This window comes from Chenopodium album, chromosome 6 (genome assembly GCF_948465745.1).
Source record: "Chenopodium album chromosome 6, dcCheAlbu1.1, whole genome shotgun sequence".
NCBI lineage: Eukaryota > Viridiplantae > Streptophyta > Magnoliopsida > Caryophyllales > Amaranthaceae > Chenopodium > Chenopodium album.
The window spans coordinates 68,435,538-68,457,739 of NC_137839.1; the positions used below are offsets into that span (position 1 = coordinate 68,435,538).

At 34.3% G+C, this 22,202-nt stretch overlaps 2 protein-coding genes across 3 annotated transcripts; both read left to right on the forward strand.

The window, feature by feature from the left end:
* The first annotated feature begins 288 nt into the window (after positions 1-288).
* On the forward strand, positions 289-1,092 carry LOC145637109 (putative cysteine-rich receptor-like protein kinase 9). The gene has a single exon (XM_081688616.1). The coding sequence runs from the start codon at positions 289-291 to the stop codon at positions 1,090-1,092; it is 804 nt and encodes a 267-aa protein (XP_081544742.1).
* A 4,922-nt stretch (positions 1,093-6,014) lies between these two features.
* LOC145635070 (F-box protein CPR1-like) lies at positions 6,015-10,287 on the forward strand. Of its 2 annotated transcripts, none has more exons than XM_081686362.1 (3): positions 6,015-7,260; positions 7,911-7,995; positions 9,881-10,287. In XM_081686362.1, exons 1-2 carry the CDS (start codon positions 6,032-6,034, stop codon positions 7,957-7,959), a joined length of 1,278 nt encoding a protein of 425 aa, XP_081542488.1. In that variant the 5' UTR covers positions 6,015-6,031; the 3' UTR covers positions 7,960-7,995; positions 9,881-10,287. The 2 variants fall into 2 exon arrangements, with proteins under 2 accessions (XP_081542488.1, XP_081542489.1); XM_081686363.1 differs by having other exon boundaries at positions 7,911-7,981.
* Positions 10,288-22,202: the final 11,915 nt, after the last annotated feature.

The following is a 22,202-nucleotide window of genomic DNA, read 5'->3' on the forward strand; positions in this document are numbered from 1 at the left end:
ATGGAGTAGTGCTCTAACAAAAGAAGACCACAACACCACATTCCAACGTAACTAGAAAGGCTAAATACTATACCTGGCAAAAATTAGTATAAATTGGCCCAAACCCACATTTTCCTCCCAAGTCCCAACTTAACTACTTAATTTATACTTCCCATTTTAATCGTCTTTTCGAGAGTGAGGGATAGCTCAAGTAGTTAGAGCTTTCCTCTCAATTCTAAGAGATCCTGAGATCGATTCTCACCCCACCAAAATTTTAATCCGTCTTTTCAATTCAAAAGATATTGTACAATGGAACAAATAAATCATCCATCAATATTTCTCTTACTTGGTCTCCTTATTACAATTTTTATTCCCATAACAAAATCTGATGATGATGATCAAATACACTACATAACCAATATATGTTCACGACATCCAATCAAGTTTCCTCCAAGAAACACATACAACTCTACCCTTAACACCCTCCTTAACTATCTCTCCTACAACGCCACCACGAACCCAACCGGATTTTACACCACCTCAGTCTACGACCACACCATCAACAATACCATCTACGGCTACTTTCTCTGCCGCGGTGATCTAGACAACAACACATGCCACACATGTGTGTCCGCGGCAGTTGCAAGAAAATCTATATGCGGTCAAAGCAATTGGGGGATAACATATTACGACAGATGCATGATTAAGTACTCCAATGAGACATTACATGGAGTGTTGGCCTTAAATCCAAAATACGACGATCAAAATAATGTTGCTGTATCAGTAAACAGAGATGATTTCGCGAAATTGCTAGGGAATACGTTCCATAAATTGGCATCACACGTAGCAAAGGATTATACAGGAAGAAAGTATGCGAGTACATCAGTGAGTTTTACTGCGTTAACAACTGTGTATGCTTTGGCACAATGTACACCTGACTTGAGTGTTGGTGATTGTTACATTTGCTTGACGAATGCCATTGGCAAGATTCAAGCCGTTAAGGTAGGGGAGAAATTTTTTACACCTAGTTGTAATATTAGGTATGAGATTTACCCGTTTTTTGGTAGCATTGGTTACTTGTTGCCATTTTCGCCACCGGAAAGGAAGCCATGATCTTAAGCCGTTTTTATTTATTACTTCCTCCGTTTCAATATGATAGTTCCATATGGAATCTATCACATAAAATAAGAAAAAAAAAAATATTTGGAATCTAACATTAAAGTCAAAAACAATTCATAAATAGTTTTGCCCTATTTAAACTTTTTTGTTTTTTATAGGAAACAGTTAAGTATAATTGCATAATTCAAGGGAATAATTTCTTTACTTAGACTCATGTCATCAATGCACAATCATTAATTTAACCAATTATAATTTAATATGTATAAAATAGAAAATAAAAACTAAGTTAAAAGGAGAATACATTCAATATGGGTAGATCTTTTTGAAACGTTATGAGACTAACAAATTGAAATGGAGGGAGTAGTAATTAAAGATACGGATTTTTCACCAAATACCATTGAGTTTAAGCTTAATTCACCGTATACCACCAAAAACTTTTTAATACACCATATAACCTTTAGTTTTATGGAAATGTCACAACATGCCATTAATGACCAACGGAGGTTAACACCGTTAGTCATTAAGGTTAATAATGCCACGTGGCACTCAATAATTGGTCCAAATAAAAAAAAGTTAAAACAAAAACAAAAATATGTAAAAAAAAAAAAAGAAAGAAAAAAACCCACCACCTACCCCCAACCCCCCAAGCCACCGCGAAACCCTAACCCTTACCCTAGGCCCACCTAAAACTGGCCGGCCGCCACCCTAAACCCTCGAAATCGGCCGGCCGGAATCTCCCAATACAAACAACCACCCCGCCGATCTAAGTCCAACTTCGAAATCACCCCTTGACCCAAATCCTACCCCCGAAACCACCATAACCACCACCCTTAAAACACCAGCCAGCCTCGAAAAACCCCTCTAACCTTCGCAAATCACCGAAAACCTCCATCCCGGCCTCGATTAACCCCTCTAACCTTCGCAAAACGGCCGAAAACCTCCATCCCATCCCCGATTAACCCCTCTAACCTTCACCACGAAACTTGCCGAAAACCACCACCACGAAACCCCAAAACACCAAAATCGAAACCCTAGATTTTGGTTTTAGGGTTTCGGCATACGTGGTGGTTCAATGGGTTGGAGATGGCATCGGGACAAGGCGAATTCGTTCGCCGACGCGGGGGAGGGGGGTTTCGACGTCGGCCGGTGTGTAGGGGACGGTTTTTCGAATGAGGTAGGGGGTTTTTGAGGTGATTCAATGGGGTTTTCGAGGGAGGCACGACAGTTTAGGGGAAGAGGAGGAGCGCCGGCGGAGGTCCTGGTCGGATTCCGCACCGGCGAGGGGGTTCGTTGGTGGTGGCTGACAGGGGGTGTCGTTGGTGGTGGCTCGCTGGGGGAACGTTGGTGGTGGTAGGTTTTTTTTTTTTCAATAATTAATTAAATAATTATTTTAAAATTAAATTATTTAGAAGGGAACAAATCACAAGCTGCCACGTGGCATTATTAACCTTAATGACTAATGGTGTTAACCTCCGTTAGTCATTAATGGCATGTTGTGACATTTCCATAAAACTGAAGGCTATATGGTGTATTACAAAGTTTTTGGTGGTATACGATGAATTAAGCTTAAACTCAGTGGTATTTGGTGAAAAATCCGTTAAAGATATTAGCAATGTATAAGAGAAGCGTTTCATTTTTTTAAACATGAAAGGAGTAATATCAAGAAGTGAGTGTTTTTTAGGGCTGAAAGGCTTTGATACCATGTCAAAAAATTGAATTTTCCTAAATAATTTAACTTGTATTGGAGTATTTGAAAAAAAAAAAAAAAAAAAAAAAACTTGTATTGGAGTAAATATCAATTTATAATAAACACCTAATTCTCTGAGGTAAGAATATTTTTTATAAAAAAAACCAAATCAAAGACCTGAATATACAAGGTAGTGATACAACCATAATAAGTTCCAAATGAACATACAATTCTTAACATATATATACTCATTAGATTAGAAAAAGTTTGACTTATTTGGATACGGCTTCACCACTCATGTTTAAAAGTTGATAAAAAGAAAGATAATACACCAGGTTATCATGGGCCAGGCTTAAGGCTTTGGCCAAAAATGGACCATATTGAACCAAGGCTTCGAGCCAAAAAAAAAATATTGTAACCAAAACTACTATTCAGGGCGGTCTTAGGGCCTGTTCATATTTACTTATTTTCAGTTCACTTCACTTCAGTTCAGTTCAGTTCAGTTCAGCTCCAATCAGTTTAGTTCAGTTCAGTTAAGCTCTAATCAGTTCAGTTCAGTTCAGTTCAGCTCAGTTCAGTAAATATGAACAGGCCCTTAAACATTTTCGGGACCCTGTTCTAATCTTAAAAATAAAGCCCTTATAAAAAAAATACTTGTATATAATTATAATAATGAAAAAATAAACCAATTTTTTTTTTTTAGTTTTTTATTTTTAAAAACTTTGTCAAGGAACATATTAATCTGGGAGTCCAATCATTCAATTACAAATTGTTGAAACTAAAAACATTTTACATTTGTGCTTGAACTTTATGGGAATATTGCAATGCATTGATGGGGGTAATTAAGTTATAGGAATATTGTATAATTGTGTTTATTTAACTCTGATTCGTGTAAATACAAAAAGTTAGCTAAAATGGAATTTTTTTTATTTTTTTTAACAATTGGGCTCCGAAAATGTTGGGCCCTCAATATTACTGGCCCCTGTGCTAAGGGTCTGTTTGCACAGGGCCTTAGCCAGCCTTACTACTATTTTTGGCAAAAAAATTACCATGCCCAAACCCTTAATTTTTGGATAGAAGTGTTGGCGGGTCGGGCTTGTTTTGATGTGACGTATAAAATAACATGTACATTCTTCGTCTTTTTACTCCCTTAGGTTTTGTAAATTCATTACTTTGACTGGCATATGTCGATGCCCAAATTTGATCATCAATATCTTTTATGAAGCATAAGTGCATAACTAATCCATGAGAAGGGTGGGAAGATAGTGTAATGGGGTTTGCTTTGCTTTTATGGGCGCTGATTAAAAAGTGTTATTTTAAAAAAAAAGGTTTTCTTAATAATTAATTAAAATACTTATTTCTAATTAATTTTTAAAAAGAACTAGTTATAAAATGACACGTGGGATCATTAACTCAAAAAACTGGTTACCCTCAAAACTAACACGCCATGACTCATTTTGGAAAAATCCCCCATAAAATTGACTTACTTTTAGTTAATCAAGCTTTAATTTACTTATTTTCGACAAATTTTTGCCTTAATGTTTGTGTAGGCATAGTTACTGATCATGTTAGGCTCATCAGCCCAATTTTACGTGAGCTTTGGGAAAAATATTTCTATCTAAAATCAAGTCGAGATTGGCCCAATTTTTTTAATTTCATTTTTTCATGAACCTTGGACATAGGGTTGTTAAACAGATCGTGTTGTGTCGGATTCGTGTTCGTGTCGATGTTAAATAGGTTGAAAAACCCTTGATCCAAACCTAACCTGTTTATTAAACGGGTTGAAAATCTTTGACCCAAACCTAACTCGTTTATTAAACGGGTTACCCGTGTAACCTTTTACCCACATAGTTTGTAATAAACTAATTAATATTCAGTTCAAAAATAAAACAGACAAACACCATTAATTCATTAAAGATACTACAACAATTTAAAGTTAGTGTTTTAGAAAAAGATACCACGAGCGTTTTAACAATACAACCATACATAAGAATCAATACTATATACTAAAAGACACACCAGCGATGACACGTGTCATCGCTGGTGTGTCCGTAGTTATTTTTTCCTTTTTTAAAAAAAATATTTTAATTTAGGAAGCAAATCATTTACAAAAATCATATTATTTTTTTTGTACATATTCCATACTAACACGTAATAATTATTATATTTAAAATAAAAGATTCATTCACAAAGCTTTCTAAAAAAAAATAAAATTGGGCAATACATACCAAAAATCAATATTTTTAAATAATTGGTGACCTATTTTACAATAAGAAAAAATATTGCTCAGATTTTTTTGCCTACTTTTGTTTTAGTTGTGTATTAGAAGCTACAATTAAAATTGCAAATACCAAATTAATATATCACACACTTTTATTATTTTTCGACAAATTTATAATTATAATACTTCTCAATCAATAATCTATAACTATATATATATATATATATATATATATATATATATATATATATATATATATATATATATATATATATATATATATATATATATATATATATATATATATATATATATATATATATATATATATATATATATATATGTATATATATATATCACCGTGCATGGTACGGGATCTAACCTAGTTGTCTTAATTTAATCGCCAAATTAAATTTTAATTTACAAAAGATGAAAATTATAATTTAATCACCAAATTAACCACCAAAAAATTACCAAAATGTATAAATGGTGTCTAGCTTAAGCATTTTGGGTTGACGAGCGTTGTCGTTCAACCCATTTATATATTCGGGTTATGCGTGTCCGTTTCGAGTTGAAAATTTCAACCCAAACCTAACCCGTTTAATTCCATATGATGTTTGTGTTGACTCAATTATGTAAACGGGTCAAGAATTCTTCACCCAAACCCGCTTATTTCGTATCGAGTTATTTGGTCGTGTCAGCTTTTAATAACCCAACTTGGACATGCAATTTTTAAGCTATTTTGTCATTTTATCAACAAAAAAAAAAAATCGCCACCTTCTTCTCACCACTTTAACTTAATTTCATTTAAGTTCAGTTATGTTCAGCTTCAATCCATTCAGTTCAATTCAATTCAGCTCCAATCAGTTCAGCTTACTTCTATTCAATTCAGCTACAATCAGTTTAATTCGAATTCAATCATTTCAGTTTAGTTTCAATAAGTTCGGTTCACTCCATTAAATATGAATAGGCCTACTAAAAATAAAAACCTTTCTTTTCCAACCCAAACTCACATCACAGCAAAAATGGCGTCACTACCAACAGACATAATCTCCGAAATTCTCTGTAGATTACCAGTCAAAACCCTGCTACGCTTCCTCTGCGTTTCAAAATCATGGTATTCTCTAATCAAAACCCCCAAATTCATCAAACTTCATCTCAATCAAACCCTAAAATCCAACACAAATCGCCACCTTCTTCTCACCCATTCCACCCTTTCTTCCGGCGAACTCCGCCGTCAATTCCATTTCTCCGAGATCAAAGACCACCCTTTTATCGGCCGATTCAACCCCAGAAAGGACACGTGTCCTCTTGGTGTGCCTCCTGATTCGTGCCCTCTTCAACCTGCTGGATTACAGTTTCACGGGTCTTGCAATGGCGTCGTTTGTATTTCCGACCCTGAAAAGATTGATGTTGTTTTGTATAATCCCAATACTAAAACTCATCGTTTTCTCCCTAAGACGGAGAACCCATACCCGGATAAGTTTTCGATATTCGGGTTCGGGTATGATAGTGAGAGTGATGATTATAAGGTGTTGAGGATGATGCAATGTGTTGGTCCTAATGATGAGATTCTTAATGATGCTAGGGTTTATAGTTTGAGGAAGAATTCATGGAGGAAGATTGATGATATGCCTTATCATGTAATTTATGATGATGGGGGTGTGCTCCTTGATGGGGTTTTGCATTATGTTGCTAGTAAGGTGGCATTCTCCCGGAAAACGAAATCGATTGCGAAATTCGATATAAGAACTGAGACTTATTCGGTTATGGATGGCCCTGATTATGATAGGAGTTTGCAGAGTTGGACAATGTACTTGGGGAATGTTAATGGGTGTTTGAGTTTATCGGTTAATTATGATTTTCACGGCCGTGCTGATTTGTGGGTGATGAAGGAGTATGGGAAGAAAGAGTCTTGGATGAAAGCTGTTTGTATTGGGAATCATCAGGGTAGTTTGATTGATTTGAGAGCTATTGGTTGTTCTGATGATGGGGAGAAAATTTTGGTTGAGATGGATAACTATGAGCTGTGTTGGTTTGATATGAGGCGACAACAGTCGATTCGAGCTGGAATTGAGGGGCTGCCGAAGTATAATTATAGAGCGGCTATATACGTCGAAAGTCTTGTAATGCTTGATGGTGATAGGGTGCAGTCACAGGGGAGTAAGGTGGTTTCGAAGGGTGGAAAAAAGGTGCAATTGGATGGTGATAAGAAGTCGAAAGGAGGGGGAGCGACGACAAGGAAGCATAAGAAGTAAAATAATTTTGTTTGCCTTGACAATTACTGAAATATGCATGATTAGTTTTGTTATTTGCATTCTTAGTTATGATCTTGATGGTTTTAAGCATGCTGGTTGACTTTTATAATTGTTTAGCTTATCAATGTGGAAAATGTGACTTGTTTAATTGCATTGCTATGTGTTGATGATATGATATGACATGTTTAGGATGTATTACTATAGGTAATGAAAAGGAGGATCACTCTCCAACCTTGATCTCTGTCTCATTTTAGTAGAAACATAATTGCACTACTTTGTGTGTTTTGGTGGCTTAATGTTGAAACGATAGTTGGACGATTTTTTCATTTACAATTTGTTTGATGACTTATGACCGGATTGAAATTGTTCGATTTCTTATGCTATATTGTCTTTTTAAGTCTAATACAGAGTGCATTTCTGCCTTATTTTTTCCTTAAGGTTTTGTTTTGTACAGAAGTATAAGTATTTTTGATTACTTGATGTTTAAAGCTTGTAAGACTATTCATAACTTTTTCCGTAAAAATGAATATTTATGATTTTAAGCAGATTTTCATGCAGTGGAACCAAATTACCAAACTAAGCTTTTTTAAAAAATTAAGATTGAAATTTTGGCATTTAGTTTTTATGAAGCTCTCTGCTCTCTCAGGGCTGATCAGGATGATTTCCTTGCTAAGGGGTTTAAGCTGCGACTTTGACAAAATTGAAGATGCTATGCAGGTGAACTATGTAATGTATACTTCTAAACTCATTTATCAATAATCTAATGCTATCATTTCGTGTGCTTAAATGTACTTCTAAACTCATTTATCAATGATCTAATACCATCATTTCATGTGCTTAAATGGCTCAGCTTTTCTGTATGTTGTTACCTTTTTGGATTAAAGAAAATTAAATCAGCTGTTTAGCTTTTGAAAAACTTGTAATTGAATGGTGATAAGTCATAGGCTATTAGTTGTTAGGAATGATCAATTATGACGTCGCTGTTATGTTGAAGAGAGATGGGTCAGTATATAATTTGATCATGCTCTATATAAATTGGTAGAGCTATGCCGTTCTCAGGCTTATACAGTGGCTCTACAATAGAGAGTTTACTAACCTTAGGCTTTTATTGAATCACATAATGATACCCCAGTATGCCTCCCTATCATATTTGCTCATGAGCTAAATATAGACAAGGAGATAATGAGATAGAGAAAGTAACCAGGGTTTTCTAATCAGCAGAGACATTTGGCATTCATTGGAAGGAGACATTTTGTGATCTCATTGTTGCCAATCTATTTCAAAGAGGACATAAATTTAATTAGTATTTATTTATTTATTTATTTTAGAATTCTCTAAAGTTCAAAACAACCTTGTCAAGTATCTGTTATTTTTGTATATCTATTATTGCAATTGAAAGCCAGCTTTAAAAAAATTCTCATAATTACAATCAAATAATAAAAAACAAGAAGCTCAAGTTGGCGGTTCTTCTGTCTGTTTTGTTTCTATAGCCAGTTTCATTATGCTTATTCCTGATGTTTCCCAAGATGATTTTGCTTCTGCTTGGAATGATAGATGGATAGCTTGCTCATGATATTCAAATATGGGCATACTTTCAGTTCTCTTTCTTTAAACAGTATTGTGACAGCATTGACTTTTTCTCTTTTTTGGTGATAAAATTCAACTAATATTGTAGGTTGGTTTTCAGTCTGTTGATTTTTGGCAATGCTAAGAATACGCTACCTGTGATTAGAATCTGTTGAGTCTGTTATGCTAATGCCTGCAGCAACCGGTTGAAAAGCACTAGAATAGTTTCTTAATTAAAACACAAATATTGATGTCCTTACTTATATGACATTGTGGCTTGGTCCTGGGATGAATAAAAAATTTCTAACTCTTTTTTTTTCACTAGGTTTTTAATTGTTACCAATCTTACCATTGTTCTTGGCTGGTATATAAATTTGGCCGTATATCTCCAGTTTGCAGTTTTGCTATTACTTGGGCAGCTTTTTCTTTTGTTTTTTTTCTTAATTATGCTGTCCGTTATGATGAAATGCTTATAGGGGCAAAAGTTAACCACTGCAAAATCAAAATGAGAAAGCCTCATATGGGATGGTCTCAGTATAACATAGAAAGTGAAAGTCTTGGAGTAGGTATTCTAGCTCAAGCTTGTACTAGCTATTGATTCTTATGCCAAACAGATTTAAGCTTTGTGGAATGTTAGGCTTGATTTTAGATCTTTTAGATATGGCTACAATATCCAAAGTTGGAAAAAAAGGTAAAAACTATATTGCTGATGAAAATGCAGTAACTTGTTATAGGAACTGATAAGAAATTCATTTGAAGCTTCGAGTTAGTACTCCATATGGGTTAGACTTTGAATTTAAGCTATTGATTGACTAGGATGGTATGAATGGCACACATCTGAACTTAAACAACTCTTTCAGAGATTACAGATGTGTGTCCTGCCTTTTGGCTTTACCTCGTTATTTCGTTCACATGCTCTATGATGTTAATTTATATGCTCTTCTGTACTAACATAGTATATGATATTGTGTTGTTTGAACGTGTTGTTTTAGTGCTGTGAATCGGGCAATTCATGTTTATAATTATACCTATTTTGGGTGTTTCGGACAGTTTTCACATTTTGCTTTGGACGATGGCTATTCTTGACTTCTTGAGTTCAGAGTTAGCAACATCGTTTCAAGTGAAGAGAAGAGAAGAGAAACCTCCTGGTTATAGGTTTTGGTGGATGACTTTTTGTGGGAGGTCGCATCTGTTTATATCTGGTTGCGTCGGTGTTTCATATTTTGCTTTTGGTAGATTGCCATAATTGGGAGTAATTTTTTTTTTTTTTTTTTGCTGGTTAAGCATTTTTAGTTTTCTACAGCTGTTGGGAGTTGTTATCACTGAAGTGTGTTTGTATCGACGATGAGCTGAAGTTTGTAGTTATTCAAGTACCCTTGTTATTCTCGTGGCTCAGTTTGATTTGACATATGAAACATTATATTAATACTTATCTAACAACATATTTTATGATAAAATTACGATCAAAGTTAATACATGAAATAAAAAAAGTCAAATGCTCTATGTATTTTGAGATTGAGGGAGTACCATTAACCTTTGAGGTTAACCATGCCATTTGTTTCACCATTTTTTCTAAGGGTTTTTGTTTAATTTGACGGAAAAGTCACCGATAGGGCGGAAATATGGTGGTAGAATTGGTGGTTTAGGAGAGGAAAGCTCAAGCAACTTCAATAGAGGTGGTCAAAGCGTTGGAATGGTTATATAGGGAAAAGTAATTGCACGTGTCTCGTATACCTCATTGATGTTCATGTTAAAAAAGTACAAATTCTTAGCTACACACTTATGTAGATAAGCTAGCTGCAACAACCCTATATATGAACATATAATATCTCAAAAACAAACATACGTTTTTTTTCTCCTTTCTTTATATTTACCCCTCTCTCTTCTTCATCCTTACTTTCATTAATTTTCTCTCTGTGTTTTCTTCTCCCCTCTTTATATTTATCTCTTTCTTCATCCTTTACCTCCATTAATTTTCTCTCTTTGTTTTCTTCTCCATTTTAAATTTTCTCTCTCCTCTTTCTTTTTTCTTTCCTTATAAGTAATTTTTTTTTCTTACCTCACTTTCCTTCAATTTGCGAAGTTCTTTATCCTCCTATTTTGAATATTCTCCAATTCTTCACCATTGTAGCATTCTCCATCATCTTCGTCGCGATCGTCACCATTTTCTTTTTCCTCGGTTTTCTACAATATTATGGATTTGGTTGTTATTCAAAAGAGATCATCAATGCAGGTTAGTTTTTGTATTGTTGATTTTTAATTAGTTTTAATTAGGTTATATTTGGGCTAAAATTGTAATTGATTTTTCTGATTTTATAATTAGTGAATTTCACAATTTGATGAATTTTAATTGACTTTTTAATGAATGTAATATTGAATTTTTGAATATTTTATGAATAATTAATTTGATTAATGAGTTTATGTGATGAATTACTGAATTGATGCATCTTTAATTTGTATGTTATAATAAATTTCGGTTTTTTGATTGAGTTACTAATATTTGTGCATAATTTTTGGAAGAAAAAAAAAATGAACACGGTATACTTTAAAATTGAACATTTAGTACAACATGAACATTTAGTACACTAAAAGTGAACATTTATTACATAAAAACTGAACATATTTTAATGATTCATTTTATCTTTATTTTCTTTCTTTTTTTTTTTTTTTTGAAAAATTTTTTATCTTTATTTTCCGTTAATAATTATTCAACGAATTTGAATTTATATGAATATAAGAAAATCATGTTCATTTTTAATATACTAAATGTTCATAATTTTTTTCATGTGTTCGTTTTTTTTATACTAAATGTTCATTTTTTTAATATATTCATATATTTTTATGAAATGTTCATTTTATTTGGTGTGGTCTAGTTATTCTATTATTGTATGATAAATGTTCATTTTAATATGCTAATGTTCATAATTATTTTTGACATGTTCATTTTCTATTAACAAATGTTTTTTTTTTTTTTTTTTTTTTTTTTTTTTTTTTTTTTTTTTTTTTTTTTACGTGTTCATAATTATTTTTACACTAAATGTTCATTTTTAAGGTTGTGGCCCATCAATTTTATGATTATCATGTTTATTTTTCATATTGAATTATCATTTTTTTTTTTAACATGTTCACTTTACTGAATGTTCAATTTTTTTAATGTGTTCATTTTTTATTACTTAATGTTCATTTATTTTTATATGTTCATAATTTTTTACTACATGTTCATTTCATAGGCAGTGGACCAGTGGTGCAGCTATTCTAGTGCAGCTAAAACTAATTGTTAAAAAAGACAGTCTCTTTTTATTAATTAATTAATTGCATCCAAAGAAGCCCTAAATTATTATAAAGTTCAATTTTTCTTTCTCCTCCCTGTCTCCCGTTATTTTCACCACTCGTTATTCTCTTTATTTTTTTTATTTTTTATTTCTACCTACTTTTCCATCTAATATCTTCATTGACATTCAAAGAGATTATATTTCAATATAATATTAATATAATATATAAATAGATAAAAAATAAAATAAAATTCACCATCTAAGTTTCAATAGTAAATACTTGTTGCTTCAAAATTGTCTAATGGACTTATTTTAATATAAATATCATATCTTATTTTCAACTTTAAAATAATTGATAAATTTCACACTACTTACCTTCAATTTACTCCCAATTAGAAAATCACATAATTACTTCTTAATTGAGTTTTTTGAATAAAATAATATTATCACATTATTAAACAATTGATGATTAATAATTCATTTGTATATAATTGTACTAAAAATGATTCAACTATATTAAAAATAAACTTTTCGAAAAGTGGGTCTCACAACAACATTATTAATGTTATACTATATTGCTAATAAGTGTGAAATCCCAAAGTTTGTGTTAATAAATGTGAACCCTCCAAAGTTCGAATAATTTAACAACTATAATAGTATTACTTTTATTTTCCCTCTCTTTATTTTACAACACATCATTAACACTCTACTAGCTTAGGGATGTTGGTCAATTTAGCTAATTCGAAGTTGTCTAAAAAAAATATGTTAATATTTGTGAAATTAACGTATGAATAAATAACACTAAGGAATAAATATGTATATTTGTATGAACAATGTCACCTCCCTTTTCCTTATATCAAAATCTTAATGTTAAGATTATTACAAATGTCAAAATCTCTGCTTCAATGAATTGTTAAAGATTATTGCAAATTTTAACATCAGGTTACATCACCTCCCAATTTTCATGACACCTTTATCTTTTTTTCTAATTTATTTATTTATTTTCACTCCTATGTTATATTTTTTTTAATAGATTGATTTAATATTGGAAAAATAGAAATAAATAGGAAAAATTGATTCTAATAATCCCACCTTTAACCAGTTCGCCATTAATAATCCCACCTTTAGATTATTATCTAATAATCCCACCTTTGTAGGGAATCTTCTTTTATTGGTCCCTTATTACCGGTAACCTGAACATTAGATAAACTTTTTTTTTTTAATTTGAGTGACATGTGTCACTAAATAATTGGTCAAAAAATTGGTAAAAGAAAAAAAAAGAATACATTTTTTTTTTGAAAACCCAGCCAGCCTCCAACAAACACCCTAAGGTTCTAACCCAACCTCCGGCAGCCCCTCCTCCACCACCGAACCCCCATCCCCACCGCCGGAACACCCATTCCCACTCTTACCTAGAAAAAACCGCCCCAATTCCAACCCTCACACCTCCGAAAAACCATCGAACCCATTAATATCAAAAAAAAAAAAAATAATCAATGAATCAATTTCTTCAAGGGATGGCTTGAGGTTGAATTTGGGTAAGAGTTTTGGGGTTTTACGGTGGTATTCGGCTTAGAGGGGGTTTCGGCGATTAGAAGGGGGGTTTTTGGCGGCTGGGTTGGGTTTTATGGTGGTGGCTGTGGTGGTCGAGGGTGGGATTCGGGTCATGGGGTGATTTTGGGGGTTGCTATTGGTTGGCGGGGTGGTTTACGGTTATGTGTGGTTCTGACCAGCCACTTGCGGTGGTTATGGGTGGCAACCAGTCTGTTTTTGGTGGTTCCAACCGGCCATTTGTGGGGGTTATGGGTGGGTTCACGGTGGGTCGGTGGGTGGGGGTGGCCGGTGGGTTTCGTTTTTTATTTTTTCAGTTTTGTTTTTTTTTGTTTTTTTTCTTAAGTTTAATTTTTCAGCTAATTAAAAAACGACACATGACATCTTAACCTATGAAAACAGGTTATCAATAGGTAAGGACCAATAGAAGAGAATCCCCTATAAAGGTGGGATTATTAAATAATAATCTAAAGGTGGGATTATCAATGGCGAACCGGTTAAAGGTGGGATTATTAGAATCAATTTTTCCAAATAAATAATCCTACCTTTCACTAGTCTTCACAAAACAATCCACTTGTTGATTTTTCCGAAACAACACCACCTTTGACATGGATTTTTTTTAATGGTTTTTTTTTTTTTTATCTACAACCTATTAAATAGATTAAAATTGCCTCTTTTTTTTAATTTTTATTTAAAAAAAAAAATAGTTCACTCTCCTTCCACCTCCCCGTCCCCCTTCCATGGCAACCATTATAGCCACCACCCAAAAACCCCTTACCACCGTACTCCTACCTATTACTACCAGTCTTCTCCCTTTGCAGCCATCCCCCACTGCCACGGGAAGTGCTACCCCAACACCATTCTTCTGCCCCATAAAACCCCCACCCACACCCCCATGCTACCTGAAACCCCAAGCTCTACCCACATGTCGCCTTAAAACCCCCAACCCAACCCATCTGCTGCCTTGAAACCCCCAACCCAACCCATCTGCCGCCTCGAAACCCCCAGCTAGCCCCACTCTCCTATTGCCCCAAAACCCAACCCCGACCCCAAAAATCCCACTTCTATCCACGAAAACCTCTACCCATGCTGGGAAACCTTAGTCACCACCCAAAACATCAACCACCAAAACACCCACCTCCACCCCCAGGTCCCCACCACAAAAACCCTTAGTCAGCCCCGACACACCTTGTCCCACCCCAAATTCACCAACCCCAATCCATCAAAGCCCCCCTCATCTCCCCTTTTCGTTTTTCGCTGCTCTCATCACCATTAGACATCAATGTATGACTGCTCTTATCCGTCTATATATTTAATTTTAAAAAATAATTAAAAATCAATAATCATTGAAAAATTAAATCAATTATATATTTACAAAAATTACATGGCCCTACACTTGTAATAAACTCCTTCTTTAATCCAAAAAATTTTATATTAATTAAATTTTAGAAAAAATTTATTCTAATAATCCCAATTTATTTAGTTTACTTTAAATAATCTCAACTTTTGATTATCCTGCAATAATTTCAACTTTTATATGGGTTTTAGTTTCCTTCTTCAATCCAAAAAACAGATAACCTAATGAAAGGGTTGAATTTTTTTAAAAAAAATATATTTGACACATGTTGCATGCTATTAGTTCAAATAATTAAAAAAAGAGAATAAAACAAATCAAAGAACACCAAGCTAATGGCCATTGCTGCCGCTGGTGGCCACCCCCTCTGCAACCCTAGCTTGAACCACTCACTCCCTTAGCCCCCAATCACCAATTCTCGACCCCCTCCCTTATTATAACCTTGGAACCTACCCCGACTCACCCCCAGAATAGTAGTAGTAGTAGTAGTAGTAGTAGTAGTAGTAGTAGTAGTAGTAGTAGAAATAGTTTCCAGCATGACGCCGAAGAATAGCAAAATGATGTCATTGAGACCGACGAACAAGGCGACACTGCTCAATGGAAATAAGCTTTGAAGAAAAGACAAGGAACATTTATTTACGTAGGGAGGGGAATGGTTTCAAGGGTGGTGTTGTGAGGAGGGTAGCAAGTTCTAGAGTAAGGTTAGAGTGGTAAGGTTGATTTTCGAGCGTGCTGGTAAAGGAAGGGGGTAAGAGATCAAATCAGCGTGGGGGCTAGGGTGGGGTGGTTCGAGGTGGGCTAGGGAGGGAAGTGACCACCACTCGTGGTTGTAGGTTGGTGGCTTGAATTTTGTTGTTTTCCCCATTTTAATTGATAATTGTTTTAATTTTTTTGGACCAATCACATATTGACATGTGTCCAAATTCACCTATTATACAGATGATGACTTGATAAAATTGAAGGAAAAAACGCATATGAAAGTTGATTGCAAAATAGTCGAAAGTTGAGATTATTAAAAGTAAATTGGACAAAGTTGAGATTATTAAAATGATTTTTGTCCTAAATGCTACATGACAGGGTAAAGTCGTATCCCCTAATCAAAAGTAATACCTAAGTCCTCTAACTAAAGTAGATAGGGAAGTAGGGTCGATCTCCACAGGCAAACAAGTCTTTCTATTCCTAATTAACTAAAATAATCTAGATTATGAAGTAACCAATATTTATATTTGAGTATGAAACTAAACTACAAAGAATGAGAATAGGGAGAAAACAATATATAAAAGGATCTAGGGCATAGGTTCACCAATAAATAATACTCCAGGGTAAAACATAATAATAAATCATTGACATTGCATAAATAACATGATTAACAGGCTCTCGCAATTTATTAATCAACATAGATCTAACAGGCTCTCGCAATTTACTAGATCTAAGTTCTTATTGAAAATAGCCTTTAATATCAAATTAACATCTGCTGTAACACCCCCAAATCTCCCTCTACGGAAATACCAGTATAGTACGTATAATTATACCGTAGAGATAGACTTGGGCGTATTACCGCCGCGTGATTACGCAAGGCTACTCAAAATACTTAACTCAATACCAAAAACTTGCAGCGGAAACTCAACTTTCTTTTATTAATACTTATGAAAATAGTAACATTGTTATGAGTACTCTAAATAAAGACAAGACCAACATTTCTAAACTAGGTGAAGCAAATCCCGGGACTCCCATATGCTCATTCATGACTCCACCTGAAAATAGTCAACACTGCTTACCATTACGGTAAACAAGGCGAACCAAAACAAATAGAAAATACAGATTAGCAAAATATGCTAAGTACGATAAGTGCAAGATAATGTAAACTCAATTTATTTGCAAACATGCTTTTAAAATCGATTCCAATAAATAATTCACTAATTCCAAAACTCATGATTCAAAACCAATTCCAATGATTCAACATTCAAAATAATTGATAAACCAATTCCTTTAAAAATCCAATTCCTTTTTGAACCAATTTCTTTAAATCCAATTCCTCACCCAAGTGTGCACACCCCCCAAGCTAGTCTCCTTATATTACAAGGCTATTCTTGAGGAAAGACCCGGTCATACAAAGTCCTAGGCCTTATCAATAAACCAAACCCGCATAGTGGGATTACCAACATGCTTATATTATAAAGCATTAATAATAATAATAATTCAGTGGTTCAATAAATCCTTTTAAGATCCAACAAATCCAATATAATTCAAACTCCTTTTTGATAAGTCCGCATACTTTCAAAATCAAAACATTTTAAATAAATACTTGAGAATAAAATCTCATATTAATAGCTTTCCAAAATCAATAACTCTTCCTTGAAAAACCTTTTATTTAATTCAACAAACCTTTTAAAAATCAAATCATTTATTTAAACACGATAAGTAATTCAAACCATTTAAAACATAATTTAAAAACCAAAATACTTTTATCAATACCTCCAAACATGATTTATTTCAAAATCATAATTCAAATCAATTTAATTCAATTACCAATCAAATCATATAAAACATGTTATTCAAACCAATCACTTTCAAAGGTATCTAGCCACCTAACGTACCTTGATCCTTGCTTAGCTATACACACCAAAAGAACCTCAAGAATCTTGGTCGAACACACCCTACAAATAAATATAACCTTAATCAATATAAGGTTAACAAATAATTAAAAACCCCCAACTATGTGTACACGAACCTTTTAATTAATTTCTCATAAACATCATTAAAAATATGATTTTATATAATTAAAACTACTCATAATAATTTTTATAAATCCCCCATAATAAAAATAATAATAATTGAATAAGAGAAGAGAAGAAGAAAAGAGAAGAATTGGATTTGCGTAGGAAATAATAGACAGAACTTTCAGAGGCTATAACTCCTTTGATATAGCTCGGAATTGGGTGATTCTTGAGCCTAACCTCAAGGACTTTTCAAGAGGAACAACTTTCTGTGAAACATCTATACCCCAAAAACTGAGCATAAGTGCCCGAAAATTGGCTTCAAAGATAAACGGGATGATTTGTGTAAAATTGAGGAGAAGAAAAGAAGAGAATTGGTGTGAAGAATGTGAGAGGTATGAAGGGGTATTTATAGGCTAGGATGTAGAAAGGATAGAGTTTAAGGTGTGATATGATTACTAGAAAATGTGATAAGTTTTTGGGGTTGTTAAGGTACTTGAATCAAATTAAGTCTAGATTAATAGTTGGGTTAAAAGATAAGAAAATTTAAATGGATATACATATGGTTGGGAGAAGAAAGATAGGAACAAAATGAGATAATGAAGAAGAAAATTAGAGGATAATTTAAAATATAATAATTAACAAACTAAAGTGATAACAATCAATAATAATAAAATAATTGAATAAATAAATATTTTAGATAATATCAAAATTAGTTAAATACATAATGTATATTAAATATTTCTCTTGAAATAGTTAGTAAAATATGGACTGACCTTAAAAAGATAATTAAACCTATATTATTAATTTAGAAATCCAAAAATAATTAATTATTCAAATGATTAAATACTTATATTTGGCGCTAAAATTCAAATATTTTTTTGGCCCCAAATAATGAAATTACTAAAATACCCTTTTTATAAAATAATTCTTAATTAATTAATTATAAAATACGTATGAAAATACGGGGTATTACATCTGCTCGATTCATCAATTCAATATTGCTATACTTTTCCAAGCCGTAATTGTAAAACGTTAAAACAATTCAATAAGAAATTATTATCATGCAATACCAATAATCAATAATAGTCAATCATCAATGCATCAATTAACCAGATTGTAAAGGGCTTTCGCTACGTATTACAATCACAGAATTAATCTACCGGTATTAAATCTCATCTCTCGAATCTCGACTTAACCATTTATAAATTAATCTGCCTATTGAAACTAGACCTAAACATCAACTCTCATCTCTCGAATCTCGAATCAATGTTGTCAAACTCATGCATAAAAGATAGGCCTAATCTAGTCACAGAGCATTAAATCAATCAATAGGAAATTAATCTAGCATTGACAATCAACAACAACAAATTACGCGTCACCGGGCGCTAGCCTTAGCTTCTCCCGCCCGGTCGGGCGGCTCACTTGGGCCACAATTTGGACTACGATTGGGCTCCAATACTTCGGGCCAATCTGGGTTTCCTCTTCCGGTCTTGAATACTCGGTCCAAATGCCCCGGTATCACCTATACCGAGCCCTTAATCACCGGTTCGATGGCTCTAACCGGCCCTGGGCTATAAAATCTGGTCGTGCTTCTCCAATGTTCGTGATTGCTCCAAAATATCTCGGGAAAATACTCCAAAAGCATAAATCCCTGAAAAAGTCAACCAAATCTACGAAAACACTAGAAAACACCAATTAGTAATAAAAGTGGCTCTAAAGAGCCAAAAACACTACTAATTATGACCAAAGGACGGGGGTAAAATACTATATAAAATAGACACATCAAACTCCCCCAAGCCAAACCTTTGCTTGTCCCTAAGCAAAGATCTCATCAATGAATCAATAAATATGCTTCACCCCAAAAGTAAAAATATCAAACACAAACGATCCAGAGTAAATCAAATAAACATGCTTCAAAGTCAACCAATCAAATCCATTCTAATTACCAATCTCCCTAACAATTGTCAAACAGATCAAACCACAAGGGCATATAGAATTCAAGACTAGTGCTCACGCACTCAACTCTCATTTTTGTGGCGAGTAAAAGATGTACTCGATCGCTCTCCATCCAACCCCTTTATGTGAACAATGCCCTCCCAACTCACACTCTCGTGTGTATAAAACAATGAACGCTCAATCCTACTAGTCGACTCGAAATATGCCAAATCATAACTTGCATTGATAAACAACACTTTCACATTCATACAATTCTATGCACAAAGGTCGGAAGGTCTTTAAAGTTTGTAATGTAAGGCTAGGGTAAAGGGTAGGATAAATTTGGGAATAAGTGAGAGAAAAGCTATGCTTAAAGGAGCCATATCCTAATAAAACGCATGATCAAAATAAATAATGATCATACATCTCCTACATAACCAACTTCAACAAAAACCAAATATACTCCAATCATAATAAATAATCCCAACTCTTATAATTTCACTCATAAGATATAATAATGAAGAAGTAGAGTGAATAAACAAACTTTAATTTATTTTCAAACTTGAATTTTCTTCACTGAAGCTTTATTATTTTTCTTTTGATCGACCTCCAACTAGAACATTTGGACATTTTTTTTTTCTTTCGAAGTTCACTTTTTTTTCACTTTTTTTTTCTTGAACTTCTCTTTTTTTTTCCATAACATCATGCTTTATTTTTTACAAGAAAATATAACTCTCAAACTCATCAAAAATAAACATGAATAACAACAAAACAACTTCTCAAAAGCCCACCCAAGTTGTGCAAATAATAAGCACACTACAAACTCCCTCACCGTACTCACTAATAGCTCCCCCAAGCCAAGCTTGGGACTAGTAACCAATGGGGCAAAATAGGCTTGTAATATGGCTAATAAAACAACAAAAAGGTCAAGGCAACAACATGGGTAGCAAGAAGGGAACAAATGTATCTACAATATCTGGAGGCTACCTAAAAGAACAAATGCCTTCGTCCTCCTCAATGTGCATAATAATGAATCATATAAATATTACTAATAGTTGTAAACCAATACTCAAATTCATTGACATACCAGGAACTATGGAACTATCACACATTTCCTAACCAAATCAACTAGTCAAGCACTATATTCACAAGTAGTTGGACAAAATTGACGCATGTTAAGGTTTCAAGGCAATCAAAACATCAAATCATGATCAACTAATCCACAATTCTTATCATCAAATACCAAGAATCAAAACAATTTTCTCAAGTAAGAGGCACAGGGAAGCATAATTTACAATTCATTGGTACGTATTTTTGGATTTTTTATTTTTCAATTTTTTTTTTTTTGTATTTTTTCGTATATAAGAAAGCAACAAAACTAACCTAGAAAGCAAGAAATCTAACCTAAGAAAACACACCAAAAATAAAAGAAAAGAGAAAAAGAAAGATACCAAAACTAAAATCTCCCCCAAGCCAGAATCAGACAATGTCCTCATTGGCTCGGGAACTAGCCCAGCATAGCTAGTTCTGATCATCCTCATCCATTGAGCCAAAACCTGCACCTCCACTGCCACCTGCACCAGAAGAGCTACCACCAAAATAATCAACGTGAAACCCCCTCCCCCCCGCCGGTCCCCCGAAAGGAATGTCCTGGCCGTACCCGAAGAAAGAAGAATAGTCAGTGTAAATACCACGGGCAGTGGGATCCCTATCGTATCCCTGGGGTGGAGGCTGAAACCAGTCAGGGTGAATAGCGTCGTCAGGAATGTTGCCCCGACAAGCATAATCATCGTACATAGGGTAGAGAGCTCTACCCTGGTTCCTCTCTAGGTACCCTAACCTCTGGTCTAAGGAGCCTACCATCCTCCTAAGGTCAGTATGGGAATGCTCGATACGTCCTAAGGCCTGAGCTATACTCTGAAGATCCCAAACTGGGTCAGAGTCAACATGAGGGACGGAGTGAGACATACGAGGTGGAGAGAAAGCCACCTCGGGCTGAGGCTGGGGTGGTGGAACTGGTGGTGGTGGTGCCTTCCCCCTAGCGTTGGCAACTAAAACATCATAAGTGTAAGAAGGTTGCCCTGGGGGAAAGGCGGTCAAGTCAGGACTGGGTAGGGGAAAAATGGGCAAAGGTTGCTCGCTCCCAGTCCGAATACACCAAAAGGGTGTCTGCTCGCTATCCGGTCTAAACCACCCCAACTCCTCAAAATACCTAGCAGTCATATAGGTATCTGATCCACAGTTTGTCAGTTGGTGGGGTCCGTCCACTACAAAACCGGCCTTTTTCACTGCTATTCGAGTGATAAGGCCACCTAAACGGATAGGGGTCTTGGATGTGGTGCTAGCCGTGGCATGCCTACTCAAATGGTGGACTATAAACCTGCCTATGTTCAATTTCCCGTACCCGTACACATAGTGTCCTATGACAGCTAGTTCGTTAGATTGGGCATTATGGGGCTCGGCCCTACCTAAAAAACACAAACCCGCAAATCTTTGCCAGATTTTTGGGACAGGGTGGTGAATAGGTTTGGTACTAGCAT